The sequence below is a fragment of the Glycine max genome, chromosome 2, assembly GCF_000004515.6.
Source record: "Glycine max cultivar Williams 82 chromosome 2, Glycine_max_v4.0, whole genome shotgun sequence".
NCBI classification, from domain to species: domain Eukaryota; kingdom Viridiplantae; phylum Streptophyta; class Magnoliopsida; order Fabales; family Fabaceae; genus Glycine; species Glycine max.
The window spans coordinates 46723092-46741316 of NC_016089.4; the positions used below are offsets into that span (position 1 = coordinate 46723092).

The 18225-nt window shown below is 37.2% G+C and overlaps 4 protein-coding genes and 1 non-coding gene across 7 annotated transcripts; 3 read left to right on the forward strand and 2 right to left on the reverse strand.

The window, feature by feature from the left end:
- Positions 1–200: 200 nt before the first annotated feature.
- Positions 201–273, forward strand: TRNAK-CUU (transfer RNA lysine (anticodon CUU)). The gene has a single exon. It is a non-coding gene; the product is annotated as a tRNA-Lys (tRNA).
- A 2178-nt stretch (positions 274–2451) lies between these two features.
- LOC100801465 (peptide-N4-(N-acetyl-beta-glucosaminyl)asparagine amidase A) lies at positions 2452–4665 on the forward strand. The gene has a single exon (XM_006575490.4). It carries the CDS (start codon positions 2725–2727, stop codon positions 4531–4533), a length of 1809 nt encoding a protein of 602 aa, XP_006575553.1. The 5' UTR covers positions 2452–2724; the 3' UTR covers positions 4534–4665.
- A 622-nt stretch (positions 4666–5287) lies between these two features.
- On the reverse strand, positions 5288–9617 carry LOC100800390 (probable methyltransferase PMT23). The gene is made up of 8 exons (XM_003519374.5): positions 8542–9617; positions 8123–8272; positions 7260–7530; positions 7033–7143; positions 6651–6822; positions 6185–6439; positions 5739–5933; positions 5288–5604 (listed from the first exon to the last, which is right to left on the reverse strand). Exons 1-8 carry the CDS (start codon positions 8980–8982, stop codon positions 5412–5414), a joined length of 1788 nt encoding a protein of 595 aa, XP_003519422.1. The 5' UTR covers positions 8983–9617; the 3' UTR covers positions 5288–5411.
- A 1549-nt stretch (positions 9618–11166) lies between these two features.
- On the reverse strand, positions 11167–12541 carry LOC100802001 (protein VAPYRIN). Its single transcript, XM_003519377.5, has 2 exons — positions 11741–12541; positions 11167–11635 (listed from the first exon to the last, which is right to left on the reverse strand). The coding sequence occupies exons 1-2, from the start codon at positions 12386–12388 to the stop codon at positions 11228–11230; spliced, it is 1056 nt and encodes a 351-aa protein (XP_003519425.1). The 5' UTR covers positions 12389–12541; the 3' UTR covers positions 11167–11227.
- Positions 12377–18139, forward strand: LOC100791405 (sister chromatid cohesion 1 protein 1). Of its 3 annotated transcripts, XM_006575492.4 has the most exons (21): positions 12377–12749; positions 12833–12929; positions 13268–13336; positions 13420–13478; positions 13603–13647; positions 13756–13775; positions 13860–13936; positions 14092–14212; positions 14323–14401; positions 14483–14576; positions 14660–14766; positions 15630–15703; positions 15787–15939; positions 16196–16361; positions 16488–16567; positions 16657–16798; positions 16898–16973; positions 17096–17232; positions 17366–17447; positions 17537–17649; positions 17746–18139. In XM_006575492.4, exons 2-21 carry the CDS (start codon positions 12877–12879, stop codon positions 17826–17828), a joined length of 1830 nt encoding a protein of 609 aa, XP_006575555.1. In that variant the 5' UTR covers positions 12377–12749; positions 12833–12876; the 3' UTR covers positions 17829–18139. The 3 variants fall into 3 exon arrangements, with proteins under 3 accessions (XP_006575555.1, XP_006575554.1, XP_040864978.1); XM_006575491.4 differs by having other exon boundaries at positions 12377–12929; XM_041009044.1 differs by lacking the exons at positions 12377–12749; positions 12833–12929; positions 13268–13336; ... (1 more) ...; positions 13603–13647; positions 13756–13775 and having other exon boundaries at positions 13866–13986.
- The last annotated feature ends 86 nt before the right edge of the window (positions 18140–18225 follow it).

The window sequence follows — 18225 nt, forward strand, 5'->3', positions numbered from 1 at the left end:
AACCCATAGCATAAAAAAAACCACTCTTTTTTTTTTGAAAGGGAAACAAGACTCCTCTTAAAATTTACTCATTGCCTATTAAATATCTAATTCTTTCACATTTTTATTCTTAAAATTTGTTTCTCCTTTGCACTAAAAGACCTATAACTTGTTATGATAACATAACAATTTATAGTTTAAGACAAAATTCGTAACAAGAAGCCCGTCTAGCTCAGTTGGTAGAGCGCAAGGCTCTTAACCTTGTGGTCGTGGGTTCGAGCCCCACGGTGGGCGTCTTTTTTTTCCAAGCTTGCAAGACGCACATAATTTGGTAACAGGTTAGAAAATTAAAATAGAATAAAACAAATAAATCAGAGTTAATTCCAATTCGTTGATTTATACATGTGCTTGTATTGGATGTTTTAAAATCTAAACCATTTTGATAGAACCAGGATTAGATAGCCCTTGTATTTGTTTTCCCATCAATGATTCTCTCTCTGTACTGCCTCCATACACTTTAGAGTATCATAATCCATCTGCATCCTTTTGCATTCTTACCAGATGTATGGTTTATATGGCGATCGTGAATGAAAAAACTAATTGCTAAGCTATTTCCATAACCAAAATGCTCCCAAACGCAACCTACGAGGTAAACACATTAGTAGAACATTCATGATTCCTAAACTATTCCAACAATCTTAAAACCAACAATCCTAAACTATTTGGAGTGGTAACGAACACACCGCTTGGACTCTACTGTCTAAAGTGCACTTTGTACTTGGAGGATCCTGATTTGCCTTATATCTTTGCACTTTGTACTCCTATTTGGAGTGGTACGAACACACCCCTTGTACTCTACTGTACAAAGAAAAAAATCTAAGGGGGTTATGCATTTCAGAATTCAAACATATAGCTGTTTGTGTTTCTGTATGCTACTCAAAGTTGTCTGTTTATCCTACTAACTAGTCAAGTATCATGTGTACCCCCAGCCTACAGCTATCTTTCACAGTTTCACTCTCTTGGTTACTAACATGGAGTATGCAGTTGATATGGTAAGTAACTCTTGGTATCTAGCTACTGAAGATTAATTTGTATTGGTTCAAAAAATTTCCCCTTCATGTCCTATCCGATAACTTTAAAAGTTGTGGTTACTTAAGCAAATGGCACCTGAGATTGTAATTGCACTATGTTATTGGAAGACAATCCCAACTGTTAGACAATAGACACTTCAGACTAGACCACATACAGTATACTGTTATCTGAAAATAAACACGAAAATAATGTTAGTTAGTTAGTCAATCAACTACTGTACATGTTAGTTAGGATTTTATATCTGGGTTAGTCAGTCAACAGATATAAGATCCTAAGTCCTAACTAACAGAAGTACACTACTGAGTCAGCTACAAGAAAATAATGTTAGTTAATCAGTCCGCCTAAAAATAAAGCATGACTGTTGTATTTTAGAAAGTTTGGAATAATAATAATCATAATAATATTATTATTAATAATAATAGTAGAAGTACACTACACAGTTCTTTGATCTTTGTCTCTCTCTATGCTTGTGTTCTGTTTTGTTCTTCTTCCCTCCTTTCTCTTTTCCACCTAAATCTCATGTCTTATCCACTATCAAGTAGAAGTAGGCAGTTGTAGTCTTGTAGAAATTGCATTAAAAGTTCAAGCGGTATTATTGCTAGTAAATTGTATTTTTTGTTATGGTCTGGACAGTTGCAAGGAATACTTGTTCTCAACAATGTTGCTGTTGTTTGCACCCAGTCAATAGAACAACAAAGGTAAACTTCTTGTGAAGGAGGCACGAAGAGCAGGGTTTCAATATTTTCTATATTTGACTGAATTTTGATTTTCTAAATTATAATACATATCATTCTACTCTATATGTTTTGCAATACACTAATACTCCATCTGCCATGCTTTCTTCTATCTTTTAATATAGTGTAGAATTATACTTTTTTTGGAGATTTGATAGTTGATCCTACATTGTGATTCAGGTGAGTGAACATGATGGTATTTTTCTTGTTGAACACATGACAAAGCTATGCCAAGACAATGCGAAGGTAAGTGGTGGTGAAGATTGTGAGGAAGAAGATAGGAATGGGAGACATTAATGCGTAGAAGAATCAGGATTCTGAGATCACAGATTGACCAAATTTTTGGGTAGAGTGAAGAAGCAAAAAGAAAGCACAACCTTTATTATTTTGAGACGGGGGTGGTTAATCTTTTCAATCTCTAACTTGAATGTATTGTATGCCAATATTCTACGCTCAAACTTGTCTCTGTTTTATCATTTTCCCGAATTACCTTACGGTGTTTAAAAATTACTCTCTCTTGTATATCTTTGGCCCAAAAAAGACTAAAAATGATCGTTATCACTTTACTATTATTATTACAAGGTCAATTTAATAATATAAAAAAGGTTCATAATTGAAATTTAGTTTCTTATTTTGGACGTGGCAACACTTGCAATGGAATGGCAGTACACGCGGAGTTTACTGTTGTGTAGGATGCTGATAAGAAAAATACGACCAAGAAATTTCCTTATTTTGTAGTACCGAACTCCATTATATATATGATGCCATTTTTAACCAAATTGTAAATGAAGCAATCTACAGGTATCCAAAGTTCTCCAGGGTTTTAACTCAAATTCAGCTTCATTTCACTTTACCTATGATTTCCTAACCATGAATCATACTGAGAGGTTAGTTACTAGTTATTGAAAAACAGTGTTACATGCCATTATTCAACACAACAAACAACAAGATGACCACTTTCCTCTGTTTCTTACTCTTCCTCTTGATGACAACCTTATCAGAGTCCCAACCAGACCGTTTCTTGAGACCTAAAACCCTTAGTGGCGGTTCTAACCAAGAATACTTCGAGGTGAATTACCCTCCAAATTCGCACGAACCCACACCTTCATGCTCCCACCGAATCATCCACCACGCTTTCGCCAACACCATCAATTCTCCACCGTACACCACCACCTACGCGCCTCCACCGCGGTGTCCGGCGCCGTGGTCCCGCGTGGTCCTCCACTTCCACGTGCGGTGTAAGGGGGAGCAGTACGACCGCATCGCCGCCATCTGGCTCGCCGGCGCCGAGCTTCTCCGCACCAGCACCGCCGAGCCCAGCCCTGCCGGCATCTTCTGGAACGTCCGCAAGGACGTCACGAAATACTCCTCCCTCCTCGCCAAGCCCAACCAGGACCTCACCATGATGCTCGAAAACATCGTCAATAATGAATTCACCGGCGTCTACCACGTTACCGTCACTCTCCTCTTCTACAACGAGTACGCCGTTAGGGTTCCGTTTGTCCCCTGCCCCGAAGAACTCAATAATTTTGATCCAATTCAATCAAGATCAAGATCGAGATCAAGATCGCGATCTCTTGTTCAGGAACCGGGTTCCAGAGGCGTTAATGAATCGCCGGCGGATTTGATTATTCCGATCTCCGACGACGGACGGCGAGGGTTCTGGTTCAAATTGGAGGAAGAAAAAGGTTCTTGTTCAAAGACAATTCGAATTCCGCGGAACACTTACCGCGCGGTGCTTGAGTTATACGTTTCTTTCCACGGAAACGACGAGTTTTGGTACTCGAACCCGCCGAATTCGTACATAAAGGCGAACGGATTAGAAACGGAGCGTGGAAACGGCGCGTACAGGGAAGTGTACGTGACAATCGACGGCCAGGTTGTTGGATGGGAGATTCCGTTTCCGGTGATATTCACCGGCGGAATAAACCCTCTGTTCTGGGAACCGATGGTGGCGATTGGGGCCTTTGACCTTCCCTCATACGACATCGATTTGACGCCGTTTTTGGGGAAGGTTTTGGATGGAAAAGAGCACGTGTTCGGAATAGGGGTTGTGAAGGGAATCTCTTATTGGTTATTGAACGCCAATTTGCATCTTTGGTTGGATCATGAATCCACGGTGGTTCATGCAAACCCTGTGGTTCATCACAGTCCTGAAACTTCAATTGAACGGCAGGAGGAGTTTAAAGGGCTTGATGGGGCGTTTGGTGTGGACGCAGAGAAGGAAACGCAGATCACAGGGTGGGTTATGACCAGTGCCGGCAACATCACCACCACGGTTTCTCAAGGTTTCTCTTTTAAGAACTCCATGAAGTTCCAACACAACGGGAGTATCAAGACCGTTAAGCAGAAGTTCAAGGCCAAGAAAAAAGTTAAGGTGATCGATGGAAAAGGCGAATCGATTACTAGGTTGAAGGTTAGGAGGAGGTACCCTTTGAGGGTGGTCACAAACACTAAGCTGTTTCAGGATGGGTCTTATAGGCTTGTCACTGATCTTTCTCACACTCTTAAGGAGAAGCATGTGAGTGGGTGCTTCGTGAAATCGATTAATAACGAGCAGAACTCAAAAGGGTGGATCGATGTGAAGGGTCACTCTGTTGTGTCGGGTCAAGCAAGCACCTCGCAGAATTACAGTTACTTTGATAGGTTCACTTGCTACTCACGCAATGTTGCTGCGACTAATGGCAGGATTGTTGCGGACAATTCAACTTTTGTCTGTGAATTGTGAAAATTCTTTGTAGTTTCTTTTTTTTTCGTACATCTATTTTATTATGTAGTTTCCTGCATAGGGTTTTGGTTTTATTTTTTTCTAGGGGGAAGAATGTGTAGTAAATTATGTAGTATGATAGTATCTTTTGAATCTGCATAGTGTATGTATTGTTTCCATTCGTGCCACTGTGCCTGGATCTAGACACCGAAGGAAAACACAAGTTACTGAACCTACCTACGGTTAGTAAACAAGGATCATATCACAATTAATTGTATAACTCCTAGCAGAGTAGGGCTTGCAGACGAGCAATTTAAGCTTCAAGAGTGATGCTGTTCTTGGCCTCAAGGCCATCCGTGCAAGTCCATAACAAAAGCCTAAGGATTGTTTGGCTTAAGAAATCTATTTTTATTTTTACTTTTTTCAAAAATTTGTACAAGAAATAATGAAAATAGACAAATAAATAATGGAAATCTATTTTTATTTTTACTTTGTTTTTCACTATTTTTATATCCAAACTTTAGAAAACAAATAGAGTAAAGAAATTTGACATTTTTGTAACATGTTCTACATGCTAAATTGGTTCTTGCGTGGACTAACAAGTGCATGAACGAAATTACTTTTAACTACTGCATGCAGAACAGCAGAAGTTATGGTAAAGGTATATTACGTTCGAAGAACATTAGTATCCGAAAAAAAAAATTAGAACAAATTCCTCTGTATTATACTATAAGTAAATGTCTCGTTAACATACTTCACACTCAGACAAGATTACTTTGTCGAATAAATATTCCTTTCTTAAAATTCATTCTTTTTGCACCTAATTTTTATCCAGAATATACTGATACACGGGTGATTGAAGAATACGTCATTTTTATTAACCTAATATACATTCAGTCTCAAGAGCTCGTAGGACGCCAGAAACCTTTTCTACCTACAAGAAACTGATTTTGATGCAACGTTACAGACCAGTTAAGTGAACGCAAGATTGGATTGAGCTTGTTAAGTATTTCCACAGAATCTTGAACCACGAGATATCCATTTGGTCTCAATATGCGATCAATCTCCACAGCCACATCTACGATGTCACATCTGACAAAAAAAAATGTTCATTATCAGAATCATATTTCTTAACACATACCTATGCTACGTGTAGAAGTTGACAGAGTTCAATAAAAGGACAAATAACATGATCTTATAGGTGTTACTTTCTTCAATAAGCATACCTTTGCTCAAGATATTTGAAAAGAAAGCTAGCATGAAGAAGATCGTATGTGCGAGGATAGGTGTTAAAGGACTCACACCAATCATGATACATTCCTATTAACCCTCTGTCCATTATAATAGAAAGAGTATCTGGCACATCAATAGGTACTACATTCATCACCCAGACTGGTAGATCAATGAGAGCTGCGGCAAATCTGCAAATAACAGACATGGTATCAGTTTCAATTTTCAAAGTTGCTTGGAGGAAACTAGCCAATTTATGCTGATGCAACAGCAGATAATGTACATGTCACAGAAGATTGACATGCCATTATTGATTCATATGTAGGTCTGAAAGACAGATCAAGTATACGGGTAAATACTACCAATGCCCTCAAAATTGCCCATATTCTACTATAAAGAATGTAAAGGGTAAAAGAGCAAAATTTTAACAAAATTACTTTACCCTGCATAACCAGCATTCATGTCCATTACATTTCGAACACTTGACCACTTTATTGAAAGACCATTCATATAAACGTCTGAAACTAATTCAGACCAACGTTTGCTGTCCTTGAAGAACTTGTCCTTGGCATCTGAATCTGTAGGTAAGCTCGGTGGCTTACTGGTAAGCCTCTGGGGCCAAGGTTTGGGCCAGCTCTGCAGGTTACCCTTACCATCAACCGGAAGAGGAGTAAGACAACTATCGAGTCTGGCATACCTAAATATAAGCATGCAAAGAAAATAAGCAAAGGTAGAAACTAGACTAAACACAGTAATATCTAGCATTGCTTGCAATGGTCCATGCACATTTTCTATGGTCTTTTTATAGGGACGATATTCATTTCTTTCATGCTGGCATTGTGGAGAAAGTATAAATTGGAGGAAATATAAACATCATATAAATAAGATCCCGAGAAGAGAGATAATACCATGAGATATTCTTGCCATCCTTATTTTCACATAAAGGTGGATTGTTCTCTTCACGTTTCTCATAGCAAGAAGATGAGGTTGGCTTTTGGTATATAACAAGTCCAATTCCAGATGAATCATGACCCTTAGCCACAACCTTCCAGCACATGGCTTTTGTTATATCCACCATGGCTGCAGTTTGAAAAAGAAATTATTTTCTTAAACATAAGACAGAACAAATTCGTTTGGGGCATTATGATGGGGTCATACAGAAATTCAACATCTCCATATATTCAATAAGAAACATTCTCAACACAGATGAAAGATTTTTAACTACAGAAGAAGGAGAGACATTGACATAAATAGACAGAGTTGAGGTGAGAGTAAAAGAGAAAGACAAACCATTCCATACTTTCTGGTCTCTTTCATCATCACGGTAAACTGGTGTAGCAGACCATGCAAAGAAACCGCCTGGTCTAAGAATCCTATTGAGCTCATATAAGGGCTTCCCACCTAAAGTTGTGATCAGATTTGTGAATAAACATTTCTATTTGAGATAAATATAATTGGAGCATGGAAGACAATTATAGAAGCCTGTCTTGATGGAAACAAGAAAAGAAGATAAGTACCATCTGCATCCCAATGAACCCTGCATCGTGCACAATGAATCAAATCAAACCCATTATCAGGAAAAGTCAGTTTTTGTGTTCCAATGACAGAAAGAGTTGCAGGAATTCCTCGTTCCAAAGCAAATTGTATTTGAGCTTCATGTTCATCTTTTGGGGCAAATGACATAGTAATAACATTTTTGTCCAGCAGATAGCCACCAAAGCTAGCAACACCACAGCCAACATCTAGAATAACCCTGGTATGCTTTCCCCACTTAATTGCAGGTAATGTCTAGTTTAAAAAAAATAAAAAAATCAGCAAACCACAAAATGAAGTAAGCACTCAAAAATTAGTCCTGCGAGTATAACATATGTAACGTACTGGTTTAAGTCATGCAGAAATCAAAATGAAACATTGTTTGGCACTTATTAAAACAAAATTTAACAAAATGACATTATTTTTATCGAATAAAACAATAAAGGGACACCAACTACTGTGAGTTAAAGATGTCAACTCTTTATGTGAGATCTTAAACATTTCCATCAATCCTAGAGAGAAGCAACAAAGCAATACATCTAACAGCACTAAGCAAAAAAAAATTCAACCTCAGTGTTCCATCAATCCTAGAGAGAAGCAACAAAGCACTACATCTAACACTCCTAATTATAATCCCTGAGCTTTTTGATGTGTCCATATATCAATGCCAAACAAGATCCAAACAGTAGTAAGGTTCCTACTGAGTCAGTCTCCATGTCCTCCCAATTTTGTTTTTCAATAGTTGATTATAGTTTCTCTGTATCTAGAACAGTCACACATGAAGAATAAAAGATTAAAGCGAATATCATAATTATGGTAAATTATGTGAATTCAGATGACAGCATACCTTCTCTATGAACTTAATATAATGGTCAACCCCATCTTTAAACTGAGTACCACCACCTGGAAAGACCAGATATTTCCCAGACTTCACTACCCAGTGTTGGTCTTTCTTGTACTCCACCAGCTTTGAATAAGGGACGTTATCATACCAAATCTGAAAAAAAAATATAAAATTCCTTCTCCACTAATTTCATGACTAGATAAAAGTAAAACTCAAATACTTTTTTTTTGGGTGTTATACTTGCCGGATTCAAACCCAGTCCTTATCGGATTGTCTTACGACAATTACCATACGGACCAAGAATGCCGGTAAAATTCAAATACTTAACTAATACTAGCAATGAACACCATTTTCATATGTAAGAAGAAATTGGTATGTGACAAATCAGAAAGCAAAACCTATTCAATTCTCATCAATCTCACCTTGTCCCTGCTCTTGGGCCACGGAACTGGGACTTTATACCCTTTGGGAAGGGAAAGCAAACAGTGCAGTCTAGTCTCAGGACAATGCCTTTCCCTGTGCTCCATGTGCCTCCTAGACTTAAGAGCCTTAATCGCCTTGAAATTATCCAAACAGGGTATAAAATCAACATTCTGCGGTTCCTTACATAGCTTCCAATCGAACCTCACATTGGTCACGTTTGGGGGAAGCTCTTGCACTTTTGGATTTGCAGTATAATCAGCAGATGCTTGAGAAGGGTTAAGGGGTGGTTTCTCTTGGATAACAGAATAGAAAGCAACAGTGTTTGAGGTGGTGTGGTTGAAGCTGAAGAGGAAGAGCGTGACGCAAATGAGCAAGATTAAGAGAGTGACAATGAAAGGGTATTTTCTCTCCTTGAAGAAGTCTTCAGCTAAAATCGCCATTTTTGTTTTTTTACTCTGCTCAAGGGAGACAGAGGTAGAGATACACACGGCTTTAGCAGGAGATATAAGGTAGTTTGGAAGATTAAGTAGAAAAAAAAAAGAGAAAATTTGTGGGTTGGATCTCTTTTATTAACAAAACACTAACATACTAACCATTACCATTTCTGATAAAAAAAAATGAATTTACGTGGAAGAAGGAGACAAGTCCTTATCAGAGCAAGATCAAAGGATAGAAATCTCTGGATCGTGCGGTTGTCCTTCGGATCCTAAAGACTGTGTACTTTGGCGGTCAGATTCAGTATTCAGAACGCAGCTTCACCTCAATCCTAGGTTCTCAAACTTTCGAACCGACAATGGCAGCGTTGTGCTTTGTTTTGTTTAGCAGGATCTTACGAAATACTACGAAGGTTCGTGTTATATATACTAAAACATAAATTTTATAAAAGAAAATTACATTTATGGTGACTTTAAAATGTGAGATTACTAAGGTTAAACGCTGTCTCCGAACATGTTAAGGTCTTTAATGTCAACGTTAGAACAATGTCGTGTCTCACCTCACTCACATTCTGCAAAAGCCGAAGACCAAACCCTGATTTGTGTAGGAGGAATCTGACCAAAAAGGATAAGAAAAATGGACACCAACAACCGACTGACGCTAGAATTATTACTTATTGTAATTATTAGGGTAAAATGTGTGTTAGTCAATTTTCTGTTAAAATTTTTATTTTTTATATTTTATTAAACATTATATATTCGCTACACTAACATTTGAATTCATTTTATTACACATTATATATATATATATATATATATATATATATATATATATATATAAAATCTCTTTTTATATTTTAAAATGATGATTTTGAGTCTCATAAATTTTATAATTAGAAATTTCATCTCTTTTTATAAAACATAAAATGTTAGACTAAGGATCAAATTCATTAATTAAAAAAAATAAAATCATTTTTAAAACTATTGGGCAAATTTCAATTTTAACCAAAAATTGAAGAACTAAAACATTTGATCCTAATTATTATCATTGCCCTTGATATGATTATTGATTTGGCCGGTTCATCAATTTTCATAAAATTTACTGAGGTACAATGATTTATATTGAATTAAAAGCATTTTCATTTCAATGTGCAATGCATATAATGCTTGTGTTTTATGCATGTATGAAAGTGACTTATAACAATGTCAACTCTAGATAACAAATAATTTAGGACAATTATCGAGTTAGTAACTCCCTCGTTTTATTCATATACTTAACCAACAGGGGCCGAGGGATAACCAGGTACGTATCACAACCATAGATAGTATCATACACTCTAGAGTCTAGACATCTTGGACAAAGACTAACTTGAACATGGAAGTTTCTTTTGCAGTTATTTTCATTATGCTTTAACCAATAGATCGACATAAAGAAGGAGATTGGAGCATGCAAGAAGTAAGACAATTCACATAAAGAATTTGGTAAGAAAAATCTTATACATAATGAGATGTAAGTTTAAACACATAAGTTTGAAGATCAAATTTATCTTTAAAATATATTAGATGATATATTAACAAAGATAATTTTTTTTATTGTTCAATATGTTAATTGTTAGTTTTTATTAGTGAAAATGATTTAAACATATATTTTTCTTCTTTTTTTCTTCTTTAACAACCACTGAATCAATGTTATAATTAATTGTAATAGCGAAATACGACTTAACATGAGCAACTTTCATTTATTCTTTTTAAGCACAATGTAAAACCGACGAAAATAAGATAATTGGCAACTTTGCTTTAAAAGTTGAATTAATCAAGCAATAATTTAGTTCACAAGATACGCATTTCGTGAACTCACGTGATCGTTTTTATTTTTTAGGGAGTAATATGACTTGTGCTATAATGCCCCATCTTTTCCATAGGTCATTTTAGCTATTTTCTAAAACAAAAAACGTAATCACCATGCTATATAATTTTCAAATTTAATTCATCTCTTTTCTAAAAAGGTTCAATCGTTTATAAATTAGTGCATTAATTATATGATAAATTCATAAAAAAAAAAGGTTTTACAAAAAATATTACAGCAAATTTAAGAAGACCCTTACACATTTTTACTACCTCTATCAAATAGTAATTTAAGTAGAAACTTATTCATGTGAAACTCCCAAGTCCCAATAACAAGTAACAACATTGGGCAGCATCATTATGCTGAACTTGTTAAACAATCTAAGATTTCATTACAGATACATTTTCAACCCGAAGTCGAAGTTAGAGAATACAAGGCACCCCTGCTAACAAGCAATTGACATATATCATCATACCCCCAAATTTTAGCCATGTACAAAGGGGTAGCACCCCTCTTATTCACAGCATTAAGGTTCACTCCCTTCTCAACCAACACTTTCACGGTCCCTACATCGCCACTCTCCACAGCCATGTGAAGCGGCACGTGACCTTCCCGGTCTTCACATTCCAAATCCAAATCCGATAATTCACTAAGCACCATCAACACATCCTTGTGCCCTTTAAAAGCCGCCGCGTGAACCGCCGTCAGACCATACTGGTCACGGTACTTCACACTCCCACCACATCTCCGTAACAGCGATTCCACTTCCGCCACGTGTCCGTTCCTCGAAGCCTCAAATATTTCTTCTCCCTCCTATAAAAAAAAAAGAGAGGAAAATCTCATCTCATTAAATCAAACATAAGAAATTGAGAATCTGATGGGCCTATTAATTTGGACTTGGGCTTGGGCTTTACTTACATTTATGTTTGTATTTGTATCTGCCACGTGTACTTGATCAGGGGCATTATTGGGATTGGGGATTATTCTCAAGCCGGCTTCGAGGAGGAGGTGAACCATGTCGTCCGGGTTGAGCAGCTTGGTGGCGGCTCCGAGGAGCGTCTCGGCTTGGGTGGGTGACAACTCGGCGAGCATGGAACGCTGTCGTTTAATCAAGTTCCTAACCGCGTCTAAATCTCCGCGCGTGACGGCGTCGTTGAGGAGGATGGGGCCAACGAATGCCACCTTCAGTTTGATGTCCAGAGTCTTGAACCCGTAGGGGCGCGAGGCGAACCACGAGTTGATTGACTCGGGGTGAGTTGAGCAGGACGAGTTAGCACAGAACTCGGCTGTTTTGACTAGGAAACGATCCGAGGGGGAGCGAGGGTAGGAGTGAGGGAGGTGGGACTGTGGCTTTAGAATGACTTGGAAGGTGGCGGAGGATAGAGGTTGAATGAGTCCACTGGGCGGGTTGACTAGGAATTTGTTTGGTGATGAGGTTTGGATCTTGAAGGCAACTGGTGTGGTTTGGGTTAGAGACCGAATCCGAACCGTGGCTCGACATTTGCAGTTCAGTGCGAACTCAATTCGAACCTCTGCGGGTTCACACACTTCCACTAGTGCCTCCATCTACCAACCCTGTGGGATTTGGATTGGTGGTGCGGGGGTATAGATGAGAAAAAAGAAAATGATAGTCTCGTGACACTGAAATCGTTACGACCCATCCCCACGTGTCGGTTTTTAATTTGACATGGTTTTTCACTTTTTCTAACGAATTCACCGTGATGGAAAAATGAAAATAAAATAAATAAAAATATCGTTGATCTTGTGGAGCCCACTCTAACAACCAAGAGTGCTACGCTGCTACTATTGCATTCTCACTCCACTGACACGTATAATAGTCATGCTTTGTATCACGGGGAGATTCGGTGCACCCTCGGGTAGATCTTGTGTTGCTTGCAGCATTGCCATTACATATTGCATTTGGCGGGTTGACTGTTTTTGCAAACGCTTCTTTCTTTGATATTTTTGAATTTAACAAAAACTGAGTCTCTGATACTTTGGTGAATACAGATATTTAGTTGAGTTTCTGTTTCTCTGTGGCTTGAAGCTTCAAGATGTTTTACTCTCACCAGCTTCTTGCTCGAAAAGCACCACTCGGCCAAATATGGTAACTCCGTCTCGATTTATTTCACGCTTCTTCTTTCTGTTTTAAGTATTGTTTCCACGTTACTCTGTTTTCTGTGAGATAACTGGTTTCTAATTTTGGTCACCATGCTTGTCCATTTCTTCGTTTCTGCAAACCATCTAGCATACATGGAGCTTCAAACGTGAATGTTATGAACTTATGTTGAACTAAATTAATCATGGTTTTGATTTACGAATGCTTTTTCTAATTTGTTTTCTGTCTCCGTGTAACCTTATCGGTGATTCTGGATTTCAATTTCCTTTAACTTGGAAGTTTATTTCTAAAATGACGAATGAATTCTCACTTGGTCCTTGATGAAGGATGGCTGCCACAATGCACGCAAAGATTAACCGTAGAAAGTTAGACAAGCTCAACATCATCAATATTTGGTAACGGTTGCTTACCTGAACGCATGTTTTTCTTATAGTAGTGCAGAGTTATATTATTTTTGTTTCTTGTGCTTATTTTGCAGCGAGGAGATTCTGAACCCATCGATTCCTATGGCTCTTAGACTTTCTGGAATTCTCATGGGTGCACACTCTTTCTCTGTTTGATCCTCTGCCATGTTTAATCTCATTTTCGATTTCAATTAATTAGTAGAAATGTATGATATCTTTGCACCTCTGTTTAATTATCGTTGCTGCGTTTTCATCAGGGGGAGTAGTGATTGTCTATGAGAGAAAAGTGAAGCTCCTTTATGGTGAATTTTTTAAATCCTGTTTTCAATATTAGTGTAGCATTAAAATCAAAGCGCTCACGTTTCTGAATTCTCCATCATTTCTTTTTTTATTACCTTGTTTTCTCGCAGATGACGTGACCCGTTTTCTGGTACAAAGCTCAACATTAACATTTCCTGCGAATTCGGTTTCTTTTTCTTTACACTTCTCTGCATTTGTTTCCTATGGGTACAAGGTTGAAATAAACGAAGCCTGGAAAGTAAAAGCTGCTCCAGATCCTACATTGCTTCCCAAGTCCAAATCCAAGGCCAAGTTAGTCACATTTTTGTTGCTCTTGTTGTTCAAATGATGAACAGTTTACGGTACCCTTGAGATAACTATATGACTCAATGAATAGTGTCATGCATATTTTCAAAGACTGAATTCCCTTGTGCTCTGTATTAACTTTTTTTTCTCCTTTTTGACAGGAAAGAGGCTGTTACTCTGCCAGGGACCGGTGAGACGAATGTGGCAGATATTGAACAGTCCCTTCAGTTTTCCAACACAGGCACCACAAATGGATTTCAACATAACGCATATTTTACCATGGTATGTATCTGTCCTCAATGCATGGAATTAGAAAGTGAAAAGAATTAATCAATAAATTAATCTAGGTTTGATCACCAATTAGGTTGAGCTGATCCATACCCTTGCTGCAGCGACTTGACAGTGTGGATGAACCCTTCATTAGTAATGGAGCAAGAGAGGACCAAGATCAATCAGAACTTCTCCATCAAGGTTTTGTTCCTTGAATTTGCTAAACATATATATATGTGTTGTCCATGCAAGTGTCCATTCGCTAACTCTTATCATTCTCAGTTGACGCGGAGAATATTACCTTATTTGAACGCTTTGAAACATTCCAAGCTAATGCGGATCCTTACAATCATCTCTTATTTGAACGCTTTGAGAGGTTTTTAGTTTCAATCATCTTTTTTTGTATAAGTGTTTTTAATTTCTTGCAACATTCCATTTATTTTTTTAATGTTGTGGCAGGTTTGATATTGAAGGAGATGAGGAAACACAGGTAAACGTAACTTCAGCAGATCAAATTCCAACCACGCTTGTGCCCTCCCCACCTCATCAAGACGAACCCACCAGAGGTGATTAGGATAACAATCATTTTTAAACATTAAGATTTTAAATAATGTCGTTTTTCTTTATAAACATTTTGTCATTTAAATTTTAAGTATTGGTAGATTGTAAAACATGTCTTTCCTTCCACCTTAGTTGCATTTCTTTTTCTTTCACCACATTTCACTTGTCTGTACCCTACACATATAGCTTATGCCAATACTGGGGTTTTGATGGAAGAGACTACTGTACCATCTAGACCAAACTCGTTCATGACCCAACCTCGGTATGGTTTGACAACTCCATCAAACTTAGTTCCTCATCATAACTTAGAAGCTTGGAAAGTTGTGTGTCGTTCGGACTGAACTTGGCTACAACTTGAAGTGTACATATAGCTTAAGGATTGTAAGGGAGTAATAGAGTGCCATGTTCCTAGCGTATGTAGCTTAAGGATTGTAGGGGAGTAATGGAGTGTCCATACTGCATTGCATACATATACAACCTGTGTATATCTCCTTGTCCTGCTCTACCTTTCTTACCAGAGAGGAGGTTTAGTCTTGACAAATGACAGTGGAAGGTAAGCAATTGTAATTTTTTCAGTTGGTGACGTGTTAGTAAAAAATTGTTTTGGTATCATAAGCTGTGACTTGTGACTCGTAAAAGGGCATCTTTGCATAAAAACTGAATTGTTATTATTAGAGTTTAGTGATTATGAAACTACATTTCAGCTGTATAATTATTTGCTGTGAAAATATTCTAAGACATAGTTTTTTTCCTGAGAGTCAAGCAAATATTAAAATATAGAACTGTTGTAGAAATAAATAAGCATTGTCAATATAAAAAGTAAAAAGAAAGAAATGAATTTGTTTGCTGACATATAACTATTCTGCAGCTGATACGTTTCAAGACCATCATCCTGGACACCCAGACATTCAGCAACCTAGTGAAGGCATGATACCTAGACAGGTACCGTAACTATTTAATAGTATAATGACCATTATGTTATGATTGATGAGAAAAGAAATGACCAACGAAGTGCAATGCAACAGGAACCTAAAAGGCGGGGACCAAATAAAAGGAAAAGAGGACAGCCATCGACTATAGAAATGGATTATGAGCAAACCATTATTCCTGCTCATATATATCAACACTGGCTTCAGAATGCTTCTGATATTGTCTCGCGAAGAGGAAGAAAGAAAAAGGTTTTCATTTCATATCCATTATGCATATAGCATCCAAGTTTTTTGAATGAAATGCTTATTCATGTATTTTATAAGCACCGAAGAGACTGATCATGTATGATATTTTGTAAACCAGAGATTTTTTTAAGGAAAAGTACTGAGCTGAGAGTTTAATATCATAAAAAATGAGAAAAGAAAAGAGAAGCGGATAAAATTAGTAATCCAGCTATATCTTCAACAACATACTTACACAACAAAATTCTACTTCTTGTTTCAGCTAACCGATGTCATGTCTTCAACAAAGATAGCCAACCTCATGAAGCTGCCACCCGTTGTGCTAATTGGTGATTTATTTACTGCTGAAAATGACAATATATATTATCCAAAAGCTATTATGGACTTATGGATTAAGAGCATTCAACCACCTCATGATTCACCTTCAGGTCAGCATAGTGTGTCTCTCTGGGGTGCCTGGGGGGTGTTAAAATCATATTAGTTGGTATTGAGAAAATAATCAACCTTTATATGGAAAAGGTTAACCAGAAAGTAACAAACTCAATTTTATGCAGAAAGGATTTCAGCCCACCATCCTCCAGAACCATCATTTTCATCGCCTCCAGGAGTACAGAATGAAGATTTCATGCAATTTGTTAGTCTTCTGCGCCATCTTTTGGTTTGGCTTTTCTTTGTTTCAGGAGGATATGTAGCTTATTTCCGATAAAATGTCCAAATGTGAAGCCTTCTGAAGATTTTGACAGTAGGCCAGACTACCAGGCACCTCCAATGGAAAAGGCTCGGGAACATATCCTCTTGGATGAACTGACAACTAGCCTTTTGAGAGGGCATGAAGCTACTCCTCATATCTCATCAGGGAAAGCTGGTATATTTTATTGATTTGTTTGTTAGATCCTTCAATTCTCTAATGTATCTCTATAACTAAGGAAATACAAGATAATTATTCTTCCACGTGATATTCTAGGAGACAGTGTACATTCCTTTCCAAGACCAACGTCTGAAAATGGTCCTGCCTCACATTCAGATTTTGATTCGGGAAGGTAGTTCAATTTATAGTTTCGAATGTACATTTCATCTTAATATCTTAAGGACAAAAAGAGATGAGAGTTTTCATCTTGTTAAATAAGATAGTGGTAGTCTGATTCTTCAGAACTGTTAACAGATTCAAAAATAAAAGGTATTCATCATCTGCAAACAGCAGTGGAGGCCTCGAGCCACTAGGAGGCCTTGAGCCACTAGCTGAAGATGTAAATTTCAAGTTAGCTAGACTGTATGAAGATGGTCCCACACCTGATCAAGGTATATTACTTGTTTTTTTGGATAGTATATTACTTGTTAAGGCTTCGCTAATATTAGAAGCATCCTTGCTGTAATGGTATATTCTTTATCCACTTAGCACATGCATACATCAGTCTCATTAGTTTCTTTTCAGAACTCTTTGTGGAAACAGGACCCACTCAAACACAAGCAAACATCAATCATCCTAGTGACAAGATAACCGATTCAATCCAAGCGTATGAGTCTCTTTAAGAAATTTATTAACCTTAATAACTTAAAGAAATTTATTAACCTTAATAATTGCATATTCCTTGTATTTGAACAGGCAAATGAAGGCACATTTTGACACGCCTGGAGCTCCTCCAGTTGAATCCCTTCATAACCTAGCTGCTGGAATGACACGGACATCAGCAGCACAACTTTTCTATCAAATTTGTGGTATTTATTTATTATATAGTCCTCTTATCTATCTTTTATTTAAAATAAACATCCAAAGTGTTCTTCTAATGACTATTGTAATTTTTTCATGCACAGTTCTTGCTTCCCGCGATGCGCTGAAAGTTGACCAAAAGGTTCCCTATGGAGAGATTGTCTTCTCTAGAGGATTAAAAATGTGATGAAGTTTTAGTTCCTCTAATTTGCTGCTTCTCCTTTAAAGAGTTTTATTAATGCAGCTTGTTTTCTTTATCAGCTAGAGGTATTGGTGTTTAATTAAGGAAACGACAACGATTATCCAAATAGTCATTGCTATTTGCCTATTAGCTAGGATTAAATGTTTTAGATTTTTTGTTTTCCCTCTCCGACAATGTCTAATGGAGAAATTGTTAGGTAGTACTGCACTACCACTATTTTGTCTGATGATTAAGAGTGTCACTTTCAAGTTATTTGAAAAACATTTGTTTAAATTAAATAGGCTTATTTGATTAAATAGTTTATTTAATAGTTTGACATTTTTTTAAAACCATATTCTATAATAAGAGTATTTCTGATGGGTGTTACATAAGTTGTTTAATT

Excerpts from the sequence above, each read along its gene's own strand:
- LOC100801465 (XM_006575490.4), top strand. The coding sequence starts at position 2,725 with ATGCCATTATTCAACACAACAAACAACAAGATGACCACTTTCCTCTGT.
- LOC100800390 (XM_003519374.5), bottom strand. The coding sequence starts at position 8,982 with ATGGCGATTTTAGCTGAAGACTTCTTCAAGGAGAGAAAATACCCTTTC. Across the intron at positions 6,823-7,032 it reads AGACCAGAAAGTATGGAATG|CCATGGTGGATATAACAAAA; the intron begins GTTTGTCTTTCT and ends TTCAAACTGCAG. Across the intron at positions 6,440-6,650 it reads GATGGCAAGAATATCTCATG|GTATGCCAGACTCGATAGTT; the intron begins GTATTATCTCTC and ends GCTTATATTTAG.
- LOC100802001 (XM_003519377.5), bottom strand. The coding sequence starts at position 12,388 with ATGGAGGCACTAGTGGAAGTGTGTGAACCCGCAGAGGTTCGAATTGAG. Across the intron at positions 11,636-11,740 it reads ATACAAATACAAACATAAAT|GAGGGAGAAGAAATATTTGA; the intron begins GTAAGTAAAGCC and ends TTTTTTTTATAG.
- LOC100791405 (XM_006575491.4), top strand. The coding sequence starts at position 12,877 with ATGTTTTACTCTCACCAGCTTCTTGCTCGAAAAGCACCACTCGGCCAA. Across the intron at positions 13,479-13,602 it reads ACTTTCTGGAATTCTCATGG|GGGGAGTAGTGATTGTCTAT; the intron begins GTGCACACTCTT and ends CGTTTTCATCAG. Across the intron at positions 14,402-14,482 it reads ATCAGAACTTCTCCATCAAG|TTGACGCGGAGAATATTACC; the intron begins GTTTTGTTCCTT and ends TATCATTCTCAG.